Source organism: Culex quinquefasciatus, chromosome 2 (genome assembly GCF_015732765.1).
Source record: "Culex quinquefasciatus strain JHB chromosome 2, VPISU_Cqui_1.0_pri_paternal, whole genome shotgun sequence".
Classification (NCBI taxonomy): domain Eukaryota; kingdom Metazoa; phylum Arthropoda; class Insecta; order Diptera; family Culicidae; genus Culex; species Culex quinquefasciatus.
The window spans coordinates 131,159,435-131,179,732 of record NC_051862.1 but is presented as its reverse complement, the minus strand read 5'-3'; the positions used below and the strand labels follow the sequence as shown (position 1 = coordinate 131,179,732).

General features: G+C 38.2%; 1 protein-coding gene across 12 annotated transcripts in view; it reads right to left on the bottom strand.

Annotated features, from left to right (window-relative positions):
• Positions 1 to 681: 681 nt before the first annotated feature.
• The window catches only part of LOC6031957 (kinesin-like protein KIF21B), a 115,466-nt gene continuing 95,849 nt past the window's right edge, over positions 682 to 20,298 (bottom strand). For 11 of the 12 annotated variants that reach the window (XM_038251964.1, XM_038251959.1, XM_038251957.1 and 8 more), the window contains 6 exons: positions 19,437 to 19,578; positions 19,269 to 19,374; positions 9,909 to 10,092; positions 9,207 to 9,848; positions 8,128 to 8,954; positions 682 to 2,275 (listed from right to left, as the gene is read on the bottom strand). In XM_038251964.1, coding sequence (XP_038107892.1) covers positions 8,846 to 8,954; positions 9,207 to 9,848; positions 9,909 to 10,092; positions 19,269 to 19,374; positions 19,437 to 19,578 — 1,183 coding nt within the window. In that variant the 3' untranslated portion in view covers positions 682 to 2,275; positions 8,128 to 8,845. The remainder of the gene's footprint in view (positions 2,276 to 8,127; positions 8,955 to 9,206; positions 9,849 to 9,908; positions 10,093 to 19,268; positions 19,375 to 19,436; positions 19,579 to 20,298) is intronic. The other variant, XM_038251967.1, reaches the window with a different exon arrangement.

Below are 20,298 nucleotides of genomic sequence, written 5' to 3'. Positions count from 1 at the left end.
CGAGCGTTCGTTATCAGAGCTGTTATTTTTCGTGCTGCTGTGTGAACTTGAACGAACGGAGAACCCGTTCAAAAGCATGACTGCTACCGCACACCATAAAAATATGTTTGTTTGTTTTTTTTTTTTAAATAAAAAATCATCTTTTTCTTTAGCAATGCACTAGCCACAACAAACCTTCCTTATGCAAAAATGGCTGAAATTTTAGCATAGCATTAGTGTCTACCCGAAGATGCTACTTGATCAGGGCTCCCAAAAATTGCTCCGTGGACCACAAATCAAAAGTAGGAACCAATCATCACCCCTTTGCAATTTTCAAAGGTCCCTATCATGCTTATCAATACCGACGCTGGCCACGGCCAGTGGTAAGACACGGAGAAGTGGATGGGAATGTTAGTCCTATATTTGAGTGATGGAGGGCGCTAAATCGACTGCATCTGCCATGTTTTTTTTTTGTTTTTTTGGAAAATGGTACAATTTTGGAGCATTCGCGTTGTAGAGTTATTGTAAACATTGTTGGGTTGTTCACGTTTGGGGAGTTTCAGAAATGATTTTTGTTTGCATTTTTGTACAAAATGTAAAAAAGATCATTTTGAGCTGACCTGTGATAAGTATGCATTTTTTAAACAATGAGCATTGGAATTTTCGGATTAAAATAAACTCACATGGAAAACACCTCACGTTAGAGTATTGAGCGAACATTTTATTTGATTGATATAAACTAACCTGTTTGCTTTCTTCTTTCCGACCACTAATACTTCAGTGTTGTGTTGTCATTTCATACCACTCGTATCATCGCATATATATATGTTGAACTCTAACAAACTGTTTATTTTTTTAGCTTACTTTCTTTCTTTATTGTGATACTGTAAAAATCTGTTATCAGATTAATTATTGATTAATTGCTGTCTCCCGCTATTCTACTTAGCAATGTTGTATATTTTTTTTCTGTCCAGATATGCCTAGAGATTAGGAAATGTGTTAGAAACCGAAAAGCCTTAAAATTTGGGTAAGTAAATAAAAGTTATTTGTTTTCTGTTTCAATCTAAACATACGCTGAGATTTAAGGCGAATACTTGGCGCACAAGTATTGCGTTCACGTAATACTAGGGCGTGTGAGTGTGTGTTGTTAAATAGTTAAGCACTGAAACGTTGCGGGGGCAGTAGCTTTTTTTCAAAACACAAGAAACGAATACTGATTTAATAAAACAAACTAAACTTTAATAATAAGTGACGCGCACAAACAAAAAATAAACCGAAGCTTTTACAATATCTCTTTCTCTCTCTCTCTTTCTCGCTTACAACTACATCACAACCAATCGCATTTGGGCCTGTTTTGTTCTCCGAATATATAGATTTATGGTGAATAGATAGAATACATACAGTCGCAAGTTAAATATCGAGCTTAATGTGGGTGGGTGAGTGCATGCGGCGTGTGAACAACTTTTGAGTACAAATCTGCGCAGTGAATCTCTCTCTCTCGGTGTGTGGATACGGTTGCGTAAAAAAAGGTGGGTGCGTAACAAATAAAATACTGTCTTTTTGCCTTGATCGTGCAGAATTTGTTCTCCTGCTTTGCTTTGTTTGCCTATCCTAACAGTTAAGGGAGGGATACGAAATTCGGATCGATTGCCGTTACGGATGAAGGCAAGAGTTGCCTTCCGGCCATTTTAAAGCTATTTTCTCCCAGTCGATGTGTGAACCATGTGGTGTGTGTATGTGTGCAGTTCGGAAGTCTATTGAAACCCTGTTTTATCGCGTTTTCTCAGAAGTGTGTCTTTCCAATATTTGATTCTGCATAGCCAATCTAGGCCGCTAGCTAATCAAGTCTATCCTATATAATTGGCGCATGCAACTGAACTGGGAAAGAGTTTCTAGGCCCGTTAGTTTTTACCGAGACTACCTCCTGCTGTTGACCTTACTAAGTATCCCCAGGTAGTTGTGATTGAGACTCCGGTACAACCGGCTGTTACGTATCGACGACGAGCTTGACGATGGTGAGGTAAACGATTGGGACGACAGGCTGGACCGACTCGGCGGAACCGGCGGCGGTTGTGATGTGACCATCGCTCTCCTGGCTTTACTGCTGCTGCTGCTGCTGCTTTCCAGACCCGTTGCTGCTGCAGCCTCGGAAGCGGACGCGGCGTGAATGTTGCGCATACTCTGATAGTTGTACATCATTCTGTCCAGCATCGCTTCCGTGCTCTGGCGTCATCTGTTCTCGGCGCTCAGCCGCCGGATCGCGGACGATACCCGCCACAGGCGCACCTTGCCGTCACTGGAGGAGTGTGTTGTTCGTCAGACACGGGTGATTTGGGTGTGCGTGTGGAATGTGGGACAGTTCGGCAACAGAACACAAATAGTGCGAGAGGAGGCGCGCGAGCGGCACGAAAGAGGCGATGCAGATGGAAATAAATGCAAAAGAAAAATACGAGCGAAATTATTAAAGTATCGGTTGAGTGGTAGTGTTGCATTAAACTAAGAACATGGAAAAAGCTTTAATGAATTGGATAATTAGGTATGCGGGTAATGGAATTATCAATGAGTTAAAATTATGTTTAATGTTTTGTTTCATTTCTCGTGGACTGTACAAAATGAAGACGAATGATGGTACTCTAAAAGTGTAGTCCAATAGGATGTAACAAAATGAGTCATTTTTTGCGGACAATTGAGGGCATGATCCCCTAGGTTTACTAAGCTTGAGTCCCAAATATGAGCACAATTATTGTTTGCGACAGTACCTCGCGCTTCCTTGAATTTTAAATGGGATTTAACTCGTAAAATCGGTGATTTTTGGATTTTGTCATTTTTGAGTCTCTAAACGACGATTGGATTTCAATAAAGAAAAAGTCCCTGCTGTTAAAATAAACAAAAAAAAAAACAAAATTGAAATAAACATGCCAGAGTTTCTACATTTCATTGAAAAGAGTATTTTCATAAGGATTTACACAAGTTCAGTTGTTTTGCAATCAATAGTTTTCAAAAAATCTTAGATTTTACAAATACATTCCAGACTCGATTATCCGAAGTTTCGATTATTCGAAGGTTTGTTTGAGACTTCGGATAATCGAATCATGAACAAAAAAATGTTTTGGTATTTTTTAAAATTTTCAATGTTTTAAATTGAATTCGAATTCTTTGACCCCATTTTAGTCAAATTTGAGTTGTTGATTGCCTTTTAGCATTAATACATTTTCTCAATATTTCAACTCTGCCATTTTGGCCGCCATCCTGAATTTAAAAATTCTGAATCACTTTAGAGCATGTTTGGGTCACATTTAGATAATCAAGTTTGGACTGTACAAAAATATAAGCGTACACACCAAATTCTGATGTTCGTTTTCAGTAAATAAGTTTACTGAAAATTTTCAGTAATCCTATTTTTACTGAAATTCAGCATTCGTCTTTTGAAATTACTGAAAATCAGTAAACCGTATCAAATTTACTGAAAATCAGTAACATTCCTGTCAGTCTATTTATGTTTCTGACATTTGCTCTGCCAGTCTATTTGGTTGCCATTTTAGTTTGTTCTCGAAGCGTGCCGTTGGAAGTCGAGTTTTGATCCACGTCCGAACAAAATCGGTTCTCAGTTTCGCTGCGGCCGGAAGTGGATTCCTGTTGTTTTTTGTGTTTGGCAATCGTATATACTGCCGCTCTAATCTAGTCCGTCCCATATGTTAAATGTGGGTGCTGAGATAACGCTGTGGGAAGCTCAAAAAATGTTTCACCATTTATCACAATTCTTATCAACAATTTTTTGATAAATTTTTATACAATTATTTCAATATCAGTTCAACAAATATCCCTAACAAAAAATTGTTTCATAAAACTTATAATTTGGAGGTAAATTTGTGATATCTTCATAATGGAACTGACTTGCCTTTATTAGTCGATAAATAAAGGCAAGTCAGTCGAGGTATCAAGGTAGGCTTCAACATATACACCAAAAGTTAAACTGTCATTTCAAGGTTTGTTTTGGTAATTTCCAAGTAAATTTAATAAAATTAAATTAAATGTATGTTTATTTTATGTTTATTTCAGATGTATTTAATTTATAAAAGATTTCACAGCTGTACTAAAAACGAGACTAAATGACTAGAGAGGCAAATTATATAAAAACTATGTCTCAACATATGGACCGTTGAAGTTGAGTGATCCACAAAACCGGAATATGAACCTTTTCCAGAACCAGGACTACGAAAATGCATTCAAGCTGGAATAGAATTTTACGGAATACTACCCATAATGGTGTGTAGTATTTTTTGTATTTGTGATTGTCAATTGTTTGAAAACAGCATGGTTTAAAACATTACGATTAATAATTTATAAATACTCAAGAAAATACTCCTACAAATATGAACCATGTTTGATGTTTTTATGTTCTAAAGGTTCTTAAAATCATAGTCCATGAAATTAAAATAATTTCATTGACCATTAAATCGATTCATGAGACATTTTTTTAGAAGGAACTAACTTGCCTTTATTTTGCATATGGGACAGCACGAAAGTGATTTTTGTTTTGGAATTTCAAGAACAAACATAACATTTTTATTAAATAGGCTCAAAGTACATGTAAAAACAAGACTTTTGTTATGTTTATCTCAAAAAGGATAAAAATACATATGGGACGGACTAGACTAGAGCGGCAGTATAGTAATAAATAAAGGCATTTTTATTGTTCTTAGGACTATCTGTTACGCGATCTTTTGTAGAACTGGCTGACCATTTCTCTTTTTTTCACTTTTCTTCCACGCGAAAACGAAAAAGTAGCCAGCGAAAAAAAGCTGGACTTGCTCCGAATTCCGTAATTTGCCATTATCCGGGTTTCACTGGAGTACCGGGAACCGGATTAGCTGAAGACACAGTTCAGTTTGACAGTTAAGAATTACTGAAAATTCAGTATTGTCTGACAATTCGGGCTTACTGAAAATTCAGTTCAATTTGACAGCTTATCAATTACTGAAAATTCAGTTTCATTTGACAAGTCTTTATTTACTGAAATTTCAGTTCAGTTTGACAGATCTTCGATTGCTGAAAATTCAGCATTTCTTACGTCATTTTGACATTTTCAAACTTACTGAAATTCCAGTTTACCATCTGTCATCCTGATTGGTTTCAGAAAACTGAAGTTTCAGCAATTTACTATTTACTGAAAAACTTGCTGAAGATTCAGTAGTGCAGATTTCAGTAAATTTTTACTGAATTTCAGTGAAAGAAAGTTGAAACTATAGTTTTTTTTGCGAAACTGTACATCGAAAATTAACTAAAATTCTAAAGGCTTTTTCAATCCAAACATGCTAAAAATGATTTTAAATTCAGGGGAATGCTTTGCTAATTGATTTCAGCTGGTAGCACTTGAATTTCCGTTGAAATTTTGAAGCTTCTTGAATACATTTTTTGCCTCCTGAGTTTTCCGGTCGATTTTGAGCTTTTAAAAATATTTGCAACAGTCTTATAAATAAAAGAAGAATATTGAAGATCTATTGTGTAAATCATGTTTGTTTTGTCGATGTTTCATCATTTTCTAGTATTTTGACAATATTTAAAAATTGATATATTCCCTTCAGATGACAACAACAATCATCAGACATTGTTGTACAAGACCGATTATTCTGCTCCTTTTTTATCTGTACAGATTGAACACCCACAAATTCGGAACACTTTTGTGGTAATTTGTCAATAGGATGCAAAATGCAACTTTTCTGTCGACCCTATTATTTTAGGACCTTTATTTGGAAATTCTCTAGCTATTTCACTAGTACAGTACTTGTTCGGTAACTGGGCTGAGAACGTAGCCCAGTCACCGAATGCTGCTCGCTAACTGGGCTGAACGAAAAATAACGAGGGGACCACCGATGCATAATATTTTCCAAATGAAATATAAAAATAAAAGTTGCTCAAATTTATTTGCAATGCTTTCTTTTCATATTTCTTTAATTGTAACTTGAAATTAAACAAAAGTTTGAAAAAAGTTTTTTATTGATTGAATATGATTTTTGCATCCCTCGGTCATTTTGGTTTGTTTTGGTTTTTTGATGTTTGTCTGCTTTTTAACTGGGCTACCGAGTGCCCAGTTAAACAACGCCCAGTTACCGAACAACTACTGTAGTACTTTTTAAACAAAAACCTGCCTTTCAAGACTATTTTATCCAGAGCAGCAAAACACTGCCTCCAATTGTGGAATGTTATTGTGCCTCTCACAACTGTGGAACACCTGAATTTAACTTATATTTTCACAAAAAAAGTTATCAAAGTTATCAAAGTTTTATTGGTTTCAGAGTGTGATGTCATTATTTTGTGAGAAATAAGTACTCCTGGAGAGAAAAAAAGTTTGTTTACATCGTTAGAAAAAAGTGTTCCGAATTTGTGGATTTCAAGGGTAAATTTTTTTCTTTTAAAACTTGATATAAAACGTAAAAATATACAGCCGGTCTATGTACATCAATCGAAAGATCGTAAGAAAAGCTTTCACATGAAGGTAAAAGCAAATAGTTATGTTCAATTATCAATTTGCTATGATTTGTTGAACATTGACCGATCTTTAAACTGTTCCGAATATGAGGGACGACTGTACATATGATCATGCTTTGAAAAAATCAATAACTAAAATCACATTTTCGAATTCTCGACATTTTCTTGATTTTTCCCCGATAGTTCCACATGATAAATCTATTATTCCTTTTCACATTTCTACCGAAAAGATGATTACTAACCATAAAAAAAATGTTTGAAATAGTCAATATATGTACCTCAAACTTTTTTTAATACATAAATACACTGCCGTTCTACGCATAATTGTCCCATGTTCAAAAAAGTGCAACTGAGAAAATCGCGATTGAAATTTTTCGACCGATTTCTGTTTTACTACGCATAATTGTCCCGTGGGTTCCTATTCGCCCTATGTGTCCCTAATCGCCCCTGTTAGCAGTTTATAACCCCTATTTGTGATTCTCTTGCTATACAACAGATAAACAAGACATAATGCTTAGTAAAACTAATGATTCCGTGTAAGAAAATACTTGGTGGGACAATTATGCGTAGAAGTTTAACGATGGGACAAACAGACTTGATGTTGTTTTTAATGAGTTTCCGAACAAAGTACCAGATTTTATGTGTTTTTCTTAAAATACACATCAAACTAAACTTTAAAATGTCATAAAGTCAAAACCGTCCAAAACTGACATGGGACAATTATGCGTAGAACGGCAGTACATTAAATAAAAAAAAAATAAATCTTTTTATACTTTTGGTAAAAATCGAAATACGACAGTAACTTTATGCTAGTTAAAGCTTTGATTTTGTTGCTGTTATTTTTTTTATGAATTTAATCCAAAAAAATATCAAATTCTCTAGAAAAAATATTACAAAGACAGATTTTTGTAATGAAGATCTATGCAAAATTCATGCCATCGTAATCAAATAATAATAATTTGGGGCTTAATTAATTCAAAAGCATTTTCCTTCTCAAACAGTTTAAATAAGTAAAAGGAAACTGACATTTCGTCCGGGTACTTAGCCGAATGATTAAGCGATCTGCCTTTCAAGCAAATGATCAGGGATCGAATCACGCCCAGTCACCTGGCCACCGAACAACTAAACAACTGAATGAATTGCAGAGTCAATTGAAACCTCTCTATTTCTTGCTCAATGGTTCTGCGTGATGACAATCGTAAGCGGAATTTAGAAACAATTTCATACTAACGTGTTCAGTGCGAAAATATTTCTGGAGAGAGTAAAATGTCACAGTGCTTGGTGGTAACATGGAGTTCAACTTCCATTTTTCGAACAAAGTTTTTTGTCTTCAGGACACAAAATGGTTCAAGCTTCGAGTATGTTTGTCTATGATTTGATAAAATTAGCTATTTGAAATCCGGATTAAAGTCGTGGTATAGAAGCAGAAACGTGTAAAAAGTAGATGACAAAAAAAAAATGTGATGAGAAAAAACGTGAGCGATATGGTGAAAATTTTCCTGTTTTGATAAGGAGTTTTAGAACAGCACAAATATTCCAATAGTGGCATGTAAAACGAACACACAGAGTAAAATGTACATAGTATGAAAATCCAGTCTGAGTTGTATAAAACATCGACATCATTGTGAAAAAAAACACGAAACACAGCATTAAACTTACACCCCCTGTAATGTTCCACAACTTTCTCTAACAGCACATTGACGGCGGAACGGCCCGAGGCCCAAGGTAATGTTGCTGCTGTTGATGGCCACCGCGACTTAGCGGACAGAAAAAGAACACTACTAATTGCAACAGCCAAACTACAAACATAAGCCACAACGTGAGCTTCGACCATAACCTTTTTGATTGTTTTTTTTCGCAGAGAGGATAAAGGTAGGGAAGAAAAAAAAATACGGATTACAAAAATAGCTAAAGGGAAATCAAAAGAAATAAGCTACCGCCCAGACTTTTTGATTGTAAATCTACTGCGTAAATGCCATTCTTGATCCCTGTTCTGTTCGTTTCTCGTATCTCTTCTAGTCAGTAGCTCTTTGCTTGACTTTTAAAGTCAAACGTTTTCCATTCAATCTTGTTTACCCTGCATACAATTGCCATAATATTTCTACGGTACCAAATCAGTCAGCTGTTTCCAATCAATAGTTAGTAGAATAGTTACATAAGAACAAGACACATAAATTAGTTAAGTTAGTATTACAGCGTAGCGCTTCCTATTCGGTTAGAATCGTTTTGTTACGTAAGCAAGAATCTACCAGAAGGCGTAAGAAATGCTCCAATCTACATCGACTATAGATCAAATGTGTGTTAGCTATCAACTGCGGCGTAGGTGGTTCAGCGAATCTCTTTGGTAGCAAGCACTCTTTCAGAATCGAGGTTACGTTTAACGTTTAAGTTTGCTGGCACCACCGCCACCGCCACTAGTACCGGTGCCACCACCAAGCGACTCCACATCCGTAGAAGCAAAGCGCCAAATCCGAACTCCACCGGTACTACGAGTATTTTGTTTTTTTAAGGGGGAAGAAATGTAGAGAGAAGAAAAATTACAGGTACAGTAAGTTCCCGAGGTAGGTGCTCTCTCGAGGGTGATGCGGGATGAACTATGCGCAACCGAATCTGATGCTGGTTCTAAGGAGGGGGAATTTCCGTTCAACCAAAGATCTACCGAAACCGATGACCATAAAACAAGCTTGTTCGATGTTGATGCTAGGGATAGAGATGGGTAGGGGAAGAGGGATACTTACTTGGACGCCGTGAAGACGCGGTTGTCGGCGGTGACGATGTCGTTAATTGACTGGTCCGTCTTCATCTCCGCTAGACTATCACAATTCTTGACATTCCATAGGCGAATAACGCCGCCACGACAGCTAGACAGCAGAGTATCGCCGTAAATGGCCATTCCGGAGACCCAACCTTTGTGGGCGTTGTTGAGCGACTGCTTGAGCTCTCCGGTACGCAGGTCCCATCTTTTGATACCGGAGTCTCTACTCCCAGAGAACAGCTCGGCGTCGACGCCGGTTGCATCTTTTGCCACCGCCAGGGCTTGCACTCCGTCGTAGTGCGGCGGTTCCAGGTTGAGCAGCGGCGGAACCGTTCCTCCGCTCGAGTTAACCTCAAACACCTTGACGTAGTGGTCCTTGGAACCGGTTGCCACCAGATCAGTGTTGTTGGGCCCTTCCCAGGCCGTAAGACACATAACCGCAGCCTGGTGTCCGCCCGAAAGCCTTCCGAGGCAGGAAAACGTCCGCAAGTCCCAAATTCGCACCTTATCCGAAGCGGCCGTGTACAACTTGCCCGAAGCTCCCAACTTCAGCGCCGTGATCGAGCACTCGCCCGGAATCAGATCGGACAGCGAAGCATTCGCCGGAAGAATCGCTCCGGAGGAACTGCAAGGACAACCAGATTTAGTAACAGTTCCCAAAAAACAATTTAAAAAAGTGTCATACCACAGTGTCACCATCGGGCGGATGTTGCTCTCGCGCAGGTCCCACACCTTGATGAAGGCACCCGACGCGGAGAATAGCAGATTGTTGGTCGGGTCGCACTCGACGGCCGCCACCGGACCTAAATGGCCCGTTAGGCAGTGGGGCGTGGAGCCGCTGCGCAGGTCCCACACCTTGACTGTGCGATCTGGAAAGTAAAAAGTTTAAAAATTTAAAGTTGGAGTTGCAAGATCAAGATAAATTCAAACATTTTTTTCCTTAACTTATTTTTATTAGGTCCTTTTAGGTGCTGTGACCAGGTTGGGACCGAGGATCAGCAAAACAATATATAATAACAAAAAAAAACTCCTTAAATTCCATACTTGGAGATCATGTAACTGACAAGGGTTACTTGGTCCAAGCGGGTCTTGCAGGTCTTGAACCTGCCGATGTACTCGGAGAAAATCCCCCACAGCTCAGCCGAACTGTAGAGTACCTCCCCGGCTTCCTTCTCCGTGGCTCCACCGTCTCGGGGGCCACCTTGGCTGCTTCCTGCGGGTCGAGGGCGATCCTTCAATTTTCCGTCCGGAACTGCGCCCGGCAGCGGAGGGAACTCCGCCGGCGTGAACGCCGGAACTGCTGGACTCTGCTTCTCCGCCTTCCTTGCCGGCGGTTTCGATTTCGACACCTGCTGGCGCCTCCGGATGAAGTCCACACGCTTGGGGCAGCTGCGGTCCGTGGCTTCGTGGGCTCCAGAGCAGTTGGCACACCGCTTCGGCTCGGCTTCTTGGACTTTGCACTCGTCCGTCTTGTGGGGACCCCCACAGTTGTTGCACCTCCCCTTGAGGTGACAATTCCTGGTTCCATGACCCAGCTGCAAGCAGTTCCTGCGCTGGGTCACGTTCGGTCGCTTGTTCCAGTAGGCCTCCCACCGGATGTAAAATCTTCTCAAGCGCTTGATTTCACTCAGCTGCTTGAGGCTGGTGTACCCCTTGAGGAACGTAAAAATGTACGGGGTTTCCTCTGACGAGGCGAACTCTCCCTTTCTCTTGATGGCCTGCACTTCCACAGCATCCAGGTTTTGCGATTCCTTGAGGTTCTTCTTGACGAATTCAGGTGAAGCCAAAGAAAGTCCTCGGACGACGACGCGGAGTTGCCGCTCGCTTCGGTTCTCGTGGGTGTAGAACTCCACTTTGTTCGCAATCAAGTGGGCCCGCGCGGTCTCAAAACGCTCCTCGGAGGAACACAGCAATTTGATCCCAAACCAGCCCGGGATCATGTTGACAGCTCCCATACAAACTGAGCGTACCTCTTTTTAGGGGCCCAGTGGGCCTAAGATGGCGGCCTTTGATATCAACTAGCCAATCATTTGAAAATGGCGAATAGTTTTAAATTAATATAGTTTTTGCCTTGTTTCGGTTTAAAACGACAAAATAAGCATTCTGGAATCATTTTCTTGAAAAAAATGTTTAAAGATACGCCACGTTAAAATATTAGTCTCGAACAGTTGAAGGGAGCGTGCCGCGAAAGCCGTCACGAAAAAAAAGTTTCCCATGCCAATTTTTAGTTGCGTTTTTATTGGGCGGACTCCGACGAGGCCCATTTGCCATCTGTCGGTGGATACGCGCAACTCACGAAAACTGTCATGTTAGGGGACGGCTGTCCCAAACGGAGTTAGCTTGTAACTTGGCTTGGTTGTGCACGGCGCCATTACACTCCTCAGCTTGGCGTAGCTCGTATTCTTAACCACCAGAGGTGGTGGTTTCTTGGCCACTGGAACCACTGGAACCGGTGGGACGCTTCCTTTCCCGGCTGGGATACCATTGTTATTGTTGTTGTTGTTGTTCGCCGCCAGCGGGCTGAACTTATTGTTGTTGGGAAGATTCTCCTCTGGGCCATCCCCGACAACGGCTCCGTTGCTAGTCTTCCTCCGCTTCACCGTTCCATTTACGGAACGAAACTCGTCCCCGTCGGAGGATTCTTCCACCTCCATCCGTAAGCACTGTGCCGCGCCACGAAAACAGCAGAAAAAACAACGGCTGTCAGACGTAAACTGAAATTCAAACATTCCGAGACTATAGTTAGGTCCAAATTTAAAGATCTGACCATATATAATCGAAACATTCCTGTAGGTCATTGATTCTCAACCTTGTTCTATCAAATACACTACTCCCCAAGTAGCATTCATAACTTGTCGACTGTTGAATAATAGTTAGACAGCTGTTTTGGATCAACATACGAGAAAAAATGTCAACGTTAGTTAAATATCAGTTTGTTTCACTACTTGTATAACTGACTTATGTAACTCATGAGATGTGTGCCTTACAAGTGTTAAAACACAGTCAACCTTACTCTTTTCCAACTTTTAAACACAACATAGGGAATATGCACTCGCTCCTAACTCCATCCAATTAGCTGATTTTCACTATTAAAACAATTTATTTTGAAACACTTTTGATAGAAACTTACTTGCTCACTTCCTATTGAGCTATTTATCACTTTATTTCACAAAGAAACACTTTTTATGAGCTGTAATTGAACGTCCAAGTGCTGATATGCCAAGATGCTGTTCCCTCATCTGCAATGTTTGACACGAAAACAGTTTGTTGAATAAAAACAATATTGCACTGTTTGTTTCACTGCTTATCCAACATTGTCATGTGACGGCATCTTCTAAAAAATGGGCGTGGCCAACCATTCTACAAATAACCTTAGGTTTTCTCGCTTTGTTACACAAATGTTATCGGAGAATAGATAATATAACTGATGCTCAACATACATATTCAACTTGCCATTGCGTGTTGTTAGGTGGGGTAAATTTGTACATGAGGAAGATAGAGTTTCAATTATGTTTTTTCATTGAAGATTACAATAGTTTCGATTGCTGACCGATTAATTTGTAAACATGTCGCTGGTAAAAGCAACAAAAATTATCAGCTTATAGAGTTTATGATAGAGAAAACAACAAATCGAAATCAAACCGATTTTCAATATTACTCCTTGGTACGGTAATCGAAATGGCAGTTGAAACGGTTTGTTATTAAAAAGTTATATAATGGAGTTATAAAAACTGACTTGAAACAAACTTATATAACTTCAATTTCAATGACAACCTTCGTTCTTTAGCTAACAAGACAGACAGCAACCTTCTTATTGACGATTAGGTCAGCTTATTTACTATGAAGCCCCGTGGAGCAATGCGGAAGAGCGCCTGGACCTGCCGTGGAGATAACAACAAGTCGTCGAAGTCGTCGGATCGAATCTTGGGAAAGAGAAAGTTCATCAAAAAAGGAAAATTTAAAAGTTCGCCTTGCAGGGAATTTCACACTAATCACATGCGCGCCATGATTGTTTTTCTTTTTTTTTAATTCAATTTCGAATTATTTCGTTTCGTTTTCGTTTTCGTTTTACGGAGCAAGGTGGGGGACGCGGCCTCAAGTCAGTCCAAGTCCGGTTTCTTGTGGAAAAAAGGGTAGTGGCCGAACTAGTATTGCATACCAAATGAACACCACCGGAAGATATAGGGGATCGGGAGGGGAGGTGAAAGAAAATTAGTGTTGATGTGAGTAGTAAGAACTTGGATGATTTGAGCAGTTACGGTAATCTAAGTTTAACACTGAATAAAGAAAATCTGAAATTGTGATTCAAAGTAAGAAGGCCCGGAATAAATTAAATTATTAGTTAATTAAATAAGAAAATGTAACTAATCGGAGATCTATACAAAAGAAACCTATGATGTATTCCAAATTTAAAGGAAATAAAAATACTAGAGAAAAAAAGATGAAAACTAACTGCCGACCTGTCACGTCCGTCAATAGTCTTGTCGTAGGGGGACAGGGGGTAATATGCACCCCCTAAGGGAAAAATGTAATTTCTCAACCATAGCAGCATTTCTGTGAAAACATTTCACTAGATGTTCTTAAACAACTATTATTCTACGTCATCCAAGTGAAAAAAGTCATTACAAACCTCAAATTTGTTTAGAAATAACATATTTCTGAAAACATTTTTGATTCATTTAAAACAACCTTGCGGGGCAATACGCACTACAACATTGGGGCGAAATGCACTACAACAACGGGGCAAAATGCACCACAACAACGGGGCAAAATGCACCGGGTTAAAGCAGTTTTCACTAGTCACCACTAGATGACACCGCTGTTTTTACAAAGGACAATCACAGCGGTGCATATTGCCCCGACCACGCTTTTTGTAGAAAATTGGATGAAAAATACATTTTATGATATTTTTGAACTCATCTATCTATAGAATAATGAAGATTACGACAAAAACTATATAAATAAACATTTACAATATCAATCAATGCTTTTTATATTGTCCAAAAATTAAATCGAAAGTTAAATGAAAATTAGATGAAAACACAACATTTTTAAACTTTGCAAATAACTCAAGCTGTTTTCATACTACGAAGCTAAAATTTTGCAAGTATTCTTTTGCAATGTCAAGCTTCCACTTCCCATGATTTTTTCCCTGGAAAATTCATCCTAATAACGAGAAAAGCTGGGAGTGCATTTTGCCCCGGGGGTGCATATTACCCCCTCCCCCCTTACATTACAACTATAAACAGATCTGCCAATGAAATGTTACACTTCGTTCAAATCAACTAATCATTTAAGTCCAATTATTCATCTACGGAAAACTATCTAACTTTAATCAACAACCTAAACTAAACTGTCTGAAAGTAAATTTAATCTCAAATCCCCGAATGTTTTATTATAACGCCAAATAAGGTAAAGGATCTTGTTTTTAAACCAGTCCTGCCGCTTCCAAAAACCAATAAACATAAATGAACAGTTCATAAGTTGAACACTTGTAATTAAGTCGACTATTTCATGCCATTCATTTCATTAGGGCATAGAGCTTTGCAAACAAGAGTGCATCTTTATTATACCTTATGTAAACTGTCATTTGAGTGAAGGAGACACACTCCTGTTCACAAAACCCATGCGCCCTTTTGAAATGTTAGGCTCCATTTGATCGTCAAGGCTCCAGTAGACCCTCGATTCGCAACAATGGTCGATACAACCATAATCCGAAAACCGTTAGTTCAAAAGATTAACGAATTTTGTCCGATATCATCGCACTATTGATTGACCGAGACTCTATGGAAATTTTGACATATCAAAATGCTACGTAATAATATTTTTTTTAAATAAATTTCAAAATCTATTCTATCCTACAATGCCTAGAAGAGGCCTCTGTTTCTGTTGTGAGTAAGCGCTGGTTTCAGAGTTCATTTTCAATTTAAAAGGGGTGGGAGACGACTAATTTGCTTCATGAACTCCTACTCGGCCTTGGGACCACCTCTTAAGACACTGATGGCTCCTAGCTAGGAATTAAACCTAGACACAGCGTCGAGGCCCGCTTCGCATGGCAAAAATGTTGGCTGGGGGGAAGTGATATTATCACGAAATTTTATTTTAAAGCCAACATTGCTAACGGCGTCGAGGTCCTTACTCATGCCCAAGGAATTTCGAATTATTGTAAATAAATCTTGCAGGAACAAGCGTACTATTTTTTATTAGCTTCGTCGTTGATTGAAATTCTAATAGGAAACGTTTGTTTACATGTAAGTTAGTCGACGGTTAGACAGCTGTTTTCTATTTTACTTTCCTTTCCAGTGTGCGCTTTAATTTGACAGCACAGCCGTAAACCACGCCCCCTTTTTTCGTTGAATCTCTTGTTAGATAGCACAGTGTTGTCAAATACATTTGTACAACTTACTCTGATAACTTGCATCTTTTTCTGGCAAGTTATACAACAAAAAAAGTGCGCTTTTTCCAGTTCACAGGAGTTGTAGAACAAGTTGTGATAACGAGGCGGATTGGTTATACAACCAGTTAGGAAATACGTTTATCTGACAAAGTGTGTTGCTTGGGTCTGCATATACATGAAACTCGGCTGTTAACCCCTTTTGTCAAAATCAAGATTAACCCTCTACTGCCCAATTTTTTTTCGAAAATCCCAATTTTCCCATTTTCAAGGAATTTTGAGCAACTTTTGTTCTACAAAAACAACTTCACTTCTCTCGTTTTATGTTATTCTCGTTTTACTTTTAGTATTCTAATTTGCATTTTTGTTTTTGGTAGTAGGTATTTGGCCTATTCTACAACCTCCTGTCCAACAAGTTTCAAAAACTAGATTTTTTCAGCACGAGTCTTACAACGAGGTTCGAGTTGGATAAATACGACGAGCGCTGATAAAATCAAGTTTTGCAACGAGTTCCTTGCAATTTTTTGCCATTGCGAAAATTACCTTTCGAGTGGAGTTATAAGTCAAATGTTTATGTTTTTTTTTTCAATTTCAATGTTCATGTATTTTCAAAACCGCTTAAATAAAAAAAAATGTTGAAAAGTATTAGTTTTTGCAATTCCGTCTTGAAACTTCCTACTTTTCCTGTCATTCTTGCGTGACGAAACAGCCTACTTTTATCTACATACTAAAAATAATAGAATCGAATAGAAACACATTTCAAAACAAATGCTGAAAAGTTCTACTTTTCAGCACTGAAATGGATGCTGAAAAGTTGAACTTTTCAGCACTTGTTTTGAAAAGTAATACTTTTCAACATTTTTTTTATTTAAACGATTTATTGACAAAATACATGAACATTCGACTTATAATTTCACTCAATGGGTGTTTTTCAGAAATGCAAAAAATGTTGTATGGAACTCGTTGCAAACCTTGATTTTTTCAGCACTTGTCGTATTTATCCAACTCGATGAACACGTGCTGAAAAATTCTTCTTTTTGCAACTTGTTGCATAATAGTAGTTTATGCAACAAGTTGCAAAAAGAGGATTTTGTCAGCACGAGTCGTACATTTAACTAACGAGGTTCACCGAGTTGGATAAATACGAAGAGTGCTGAAAAAATCAAGTTTTGCAACGAGTTCCATACATCATTTTTTGCAATTCCAAAAAACACACACTGAGTGAAATTTTATGTCAAATTTTCATGTATTTTGTCAATAAATCGTTTAAATCAATTTTTTTTTTTGAAAAGTGTTACTTTTCGAAACAAATGCTGAAAAGTTCAACTTTTCAGCACCCATTTGAGTGCTGAAAAGTAGAACTTTTCAGCATTTATTTTAAAAAGTGTTGCTATACGATTCTGTTATTTTTGGTACAGAAAAGTAGGCTATTTCGTCGTTCAAGAATGACAGGAAAAGTAGGGTAGGGTAGTCATCAATGAGACACTTTTGGTTTTCAACTTTCAAAGATTTTTCTCATTTTTTCATCAGCATGTTTTAATGAGCTTTTTGTTGCATTTTCTTTCTTTTAATGTGTTCTAACATTGACCAAAATATGAGATCGATCCGACATCTACAGCCAGAATTATTCAACTGTCTCATTGTAGACGCACTTGGCAGGAACAATGAGACAGCTGGGGAACAATGAGACACACTACGAAAATCAAGATTTTTCTAGTAAAATATCATGTTTTGTATTGTTCCATTGCAGATGACTTGCTTTGAACATTTTCAAGCAATTTTGTAAACATGAAACTTCAAATAACAACAGTTATACTAGAAAGTATTTAAATTTTGTAAAATCCATATAACTTTATATTTTTGGTTAAATGAAGTTCAAACTCACTAAATATGCCAAAATTCACTTCCAATTCATGTTTTGAAAGATTTCCATAGATTTTGAAAAATTTAATGAAGAAAAATCAAAGTGTCTCATTGTTACCCATGGGCTGAAAGGAGTGGGGAACAATGAGACAGTCCTGGATACTGGGTATATTCTAAATTTTGGCCAAACCTAATGAAAGGACATTGTAGCACAACTCAATCCCTATGGAACGTCGAAAGAAATTTGAAGAAATATTATTTTTGGTGTTAATGGCAGTCTACGAGCGAAAAAGTAATTTTTGTCCATAATTTACTTTTACATCCCAGAATCAAACATTTATGAATAACTTTTCAAGGAAGCGTCCATAACCAAAGCCACTATAATGGCAGACGTGTATCCAGTAGACACACCTTTCCCCCAAATATGAGCCTTATTGGTTGAAACTACGACTTGTGAGAGCCATTTTATCATTGTTCCCCGTGTCTCATTGATGACTACTCTACCCTAAGTAGTTTCACGACGGAATTGCAAAAAGTTTGTTTTCAGAATTTTGTTTTGAAAAATAATAATATTCGACACTGACACCAACCTAAAACGTCAAACGTTTCACTGTTAACTGTGTACCGTAAACCGGGGTGGCTTTGTTAGCCTGGGTTACATTGATAGGTTTAAGATTTTTATGTAAAGTGTAAAATACGAATTAAATACTTAAAGAATTGAATGGAATAATACTAAGCATGATAGAAAAGTGCTGAAAGTAGGCGAAATATACTCAATACCATCACTTTGAGCGGTGGTGTCTGAATGATGTTTGGTAATTCGGGGTGTTCCTTACAATTTACTAAAACCAGGTACACAGTTACAGTACAGTTTCTTGTGAACATTTCTGTTTAAGTTTACTTTTACCAATAGTTATTCCTATTTCTTCTACATGTAAATACAAAAAGACCAGTTGTTCCTTTTAATTCCGCTATATATTTTTAATATCTTGACAGATACGTATTTCGTCTACTACATACTTGCAGACTTCATCAGTGTTCTGTTCTCGACTTTAAAAATCTATTCTCCCCTGACTAAAATGCCCTGTTGCATATGCAATTTTTACTTTTTAGCTATATTTTTTTCAGCGTTTCCAGAGGAAGTGTCCTGGCATCATTGGCTCACTCTTACACGCGCTGCTGGTGGTGTTGGTGGCAGGCCTTTGTTCTTTGTTTGCCTCGCTTGGTTTTCGTCAGCCTTCGACGAGAATAAGTAAGACGTCGAGTGACTCAGGGCGTTTGTTTTGTTTGACAGTGCTTGCTAATTAATCTGATGTTTCGGAAATATTTTTCAGGTAAAAGCTAAAGCATGTGCAAGAGAATATATTGCTGGTAGTTGGAAACAATTTTATATTTTGAGCGCTGTGAAAATGTTAGCGCAAGCGAAAAGATGATGGTGGCGTCTTTCGTTAAGCGGTTGAGCCCTTTTTTATGTATTTTTTTTTTCAAAAGAAACATTAAAAGTACGCCTACTAATGGTCAATTTGATATAGCAACTTAAATTTGCTCACTTTTAGGCTGAAATTTGCAAGAAACACAGTGACTATCGAAGTCACCCTCGTTTCAAAATAACAAATTTCAACGAATCTTTTTTTTAAAGCACTATTGAAAAAAACTTGTTTGGAAAAACGTACGTGGACATTATGTGACCTGGCTCAGTACATGTTTCAAACATATAAATCATAAGAAAATCGGGTTTTCATGCAAATATTTTTTCTAAGTTCGACTGTATTAATAAAAGTAACCTACCTGCTGCCGCTGTGAACAGCGTCTGGTTGGACACTTTGATGGACAGTACGGAATTGCTGTGACCTTCGACGACATGCGTGCAGATGAGGGGTGATCCTGCCTTGAGCTGCAATTGATTACAAATTTAATTAATTATCAACAAGTTTATTTCAACGTGTAACGCCCTACCTTCCCAATGTACTCCTTGATATTTCCACCGGGCGAAGGATCCTGCGTTCCGGCTCCTAGCCGCGAAAACACGTCTCCGGTGTCCTCCCGTGAAGTTCCCCGTCGATAAACCGGTGGCGAGGTAGGGATGTCGTTGTCCTCACTGATGGTGTGTGTGCGTGTGCGTGTATGTGTGGCACCGTGTCGAAAATCGGCGGTTTTTGGCAATTATTAGCAAGCGCAGCGGTTTTTGGCACGTGACGCGATTTTTTTTTGTGATTGTGGGTTGCGACACGTGTTAGTGAAAGCGTTATGCGGAAACACACGGGAGCACACGGACATCGAGATTCACACAGCAGTACGCAATTAGTTTTGGTAAAATACATGGAATGAGATTAATTGATAACATCGAAATTAGTAGAATCAGGTGCAACATAAATTTTGTATTGGTTTCGGGATTGCAAATTTTCTTATATTTTCAAAGCGTTTCAAAGAAAAAGTTAGTGGCAAAAAATACACAACATATTTCTGAAAAAGGGTTGAGGATTCCGAAAAAAATTAACTCTTCGATTAATACGCATGACTCAAATGGTATTAATACTGATTATATATTTTACTGATTATTAAAACAGGAGCTCGCAAATGGCAACCGTTAGATTTCGTTACGGATTTCGTCGACCAAGAAAAACCGCTGAGCTTTTGAACTGATGCTCGCTAATTACGCCGCTGAGGAAGTTTGCGAATAGTAATAACAATTACAATATGCTTGAAAAGATCCTCTTAAAATTTGTCGCCAATTTTTACCAAATAGTCTTCCAATTAATTATTAATTTTGAACATTTAAATTTGAACAACCTGAAAAATCACATGTCTTACCCCTACA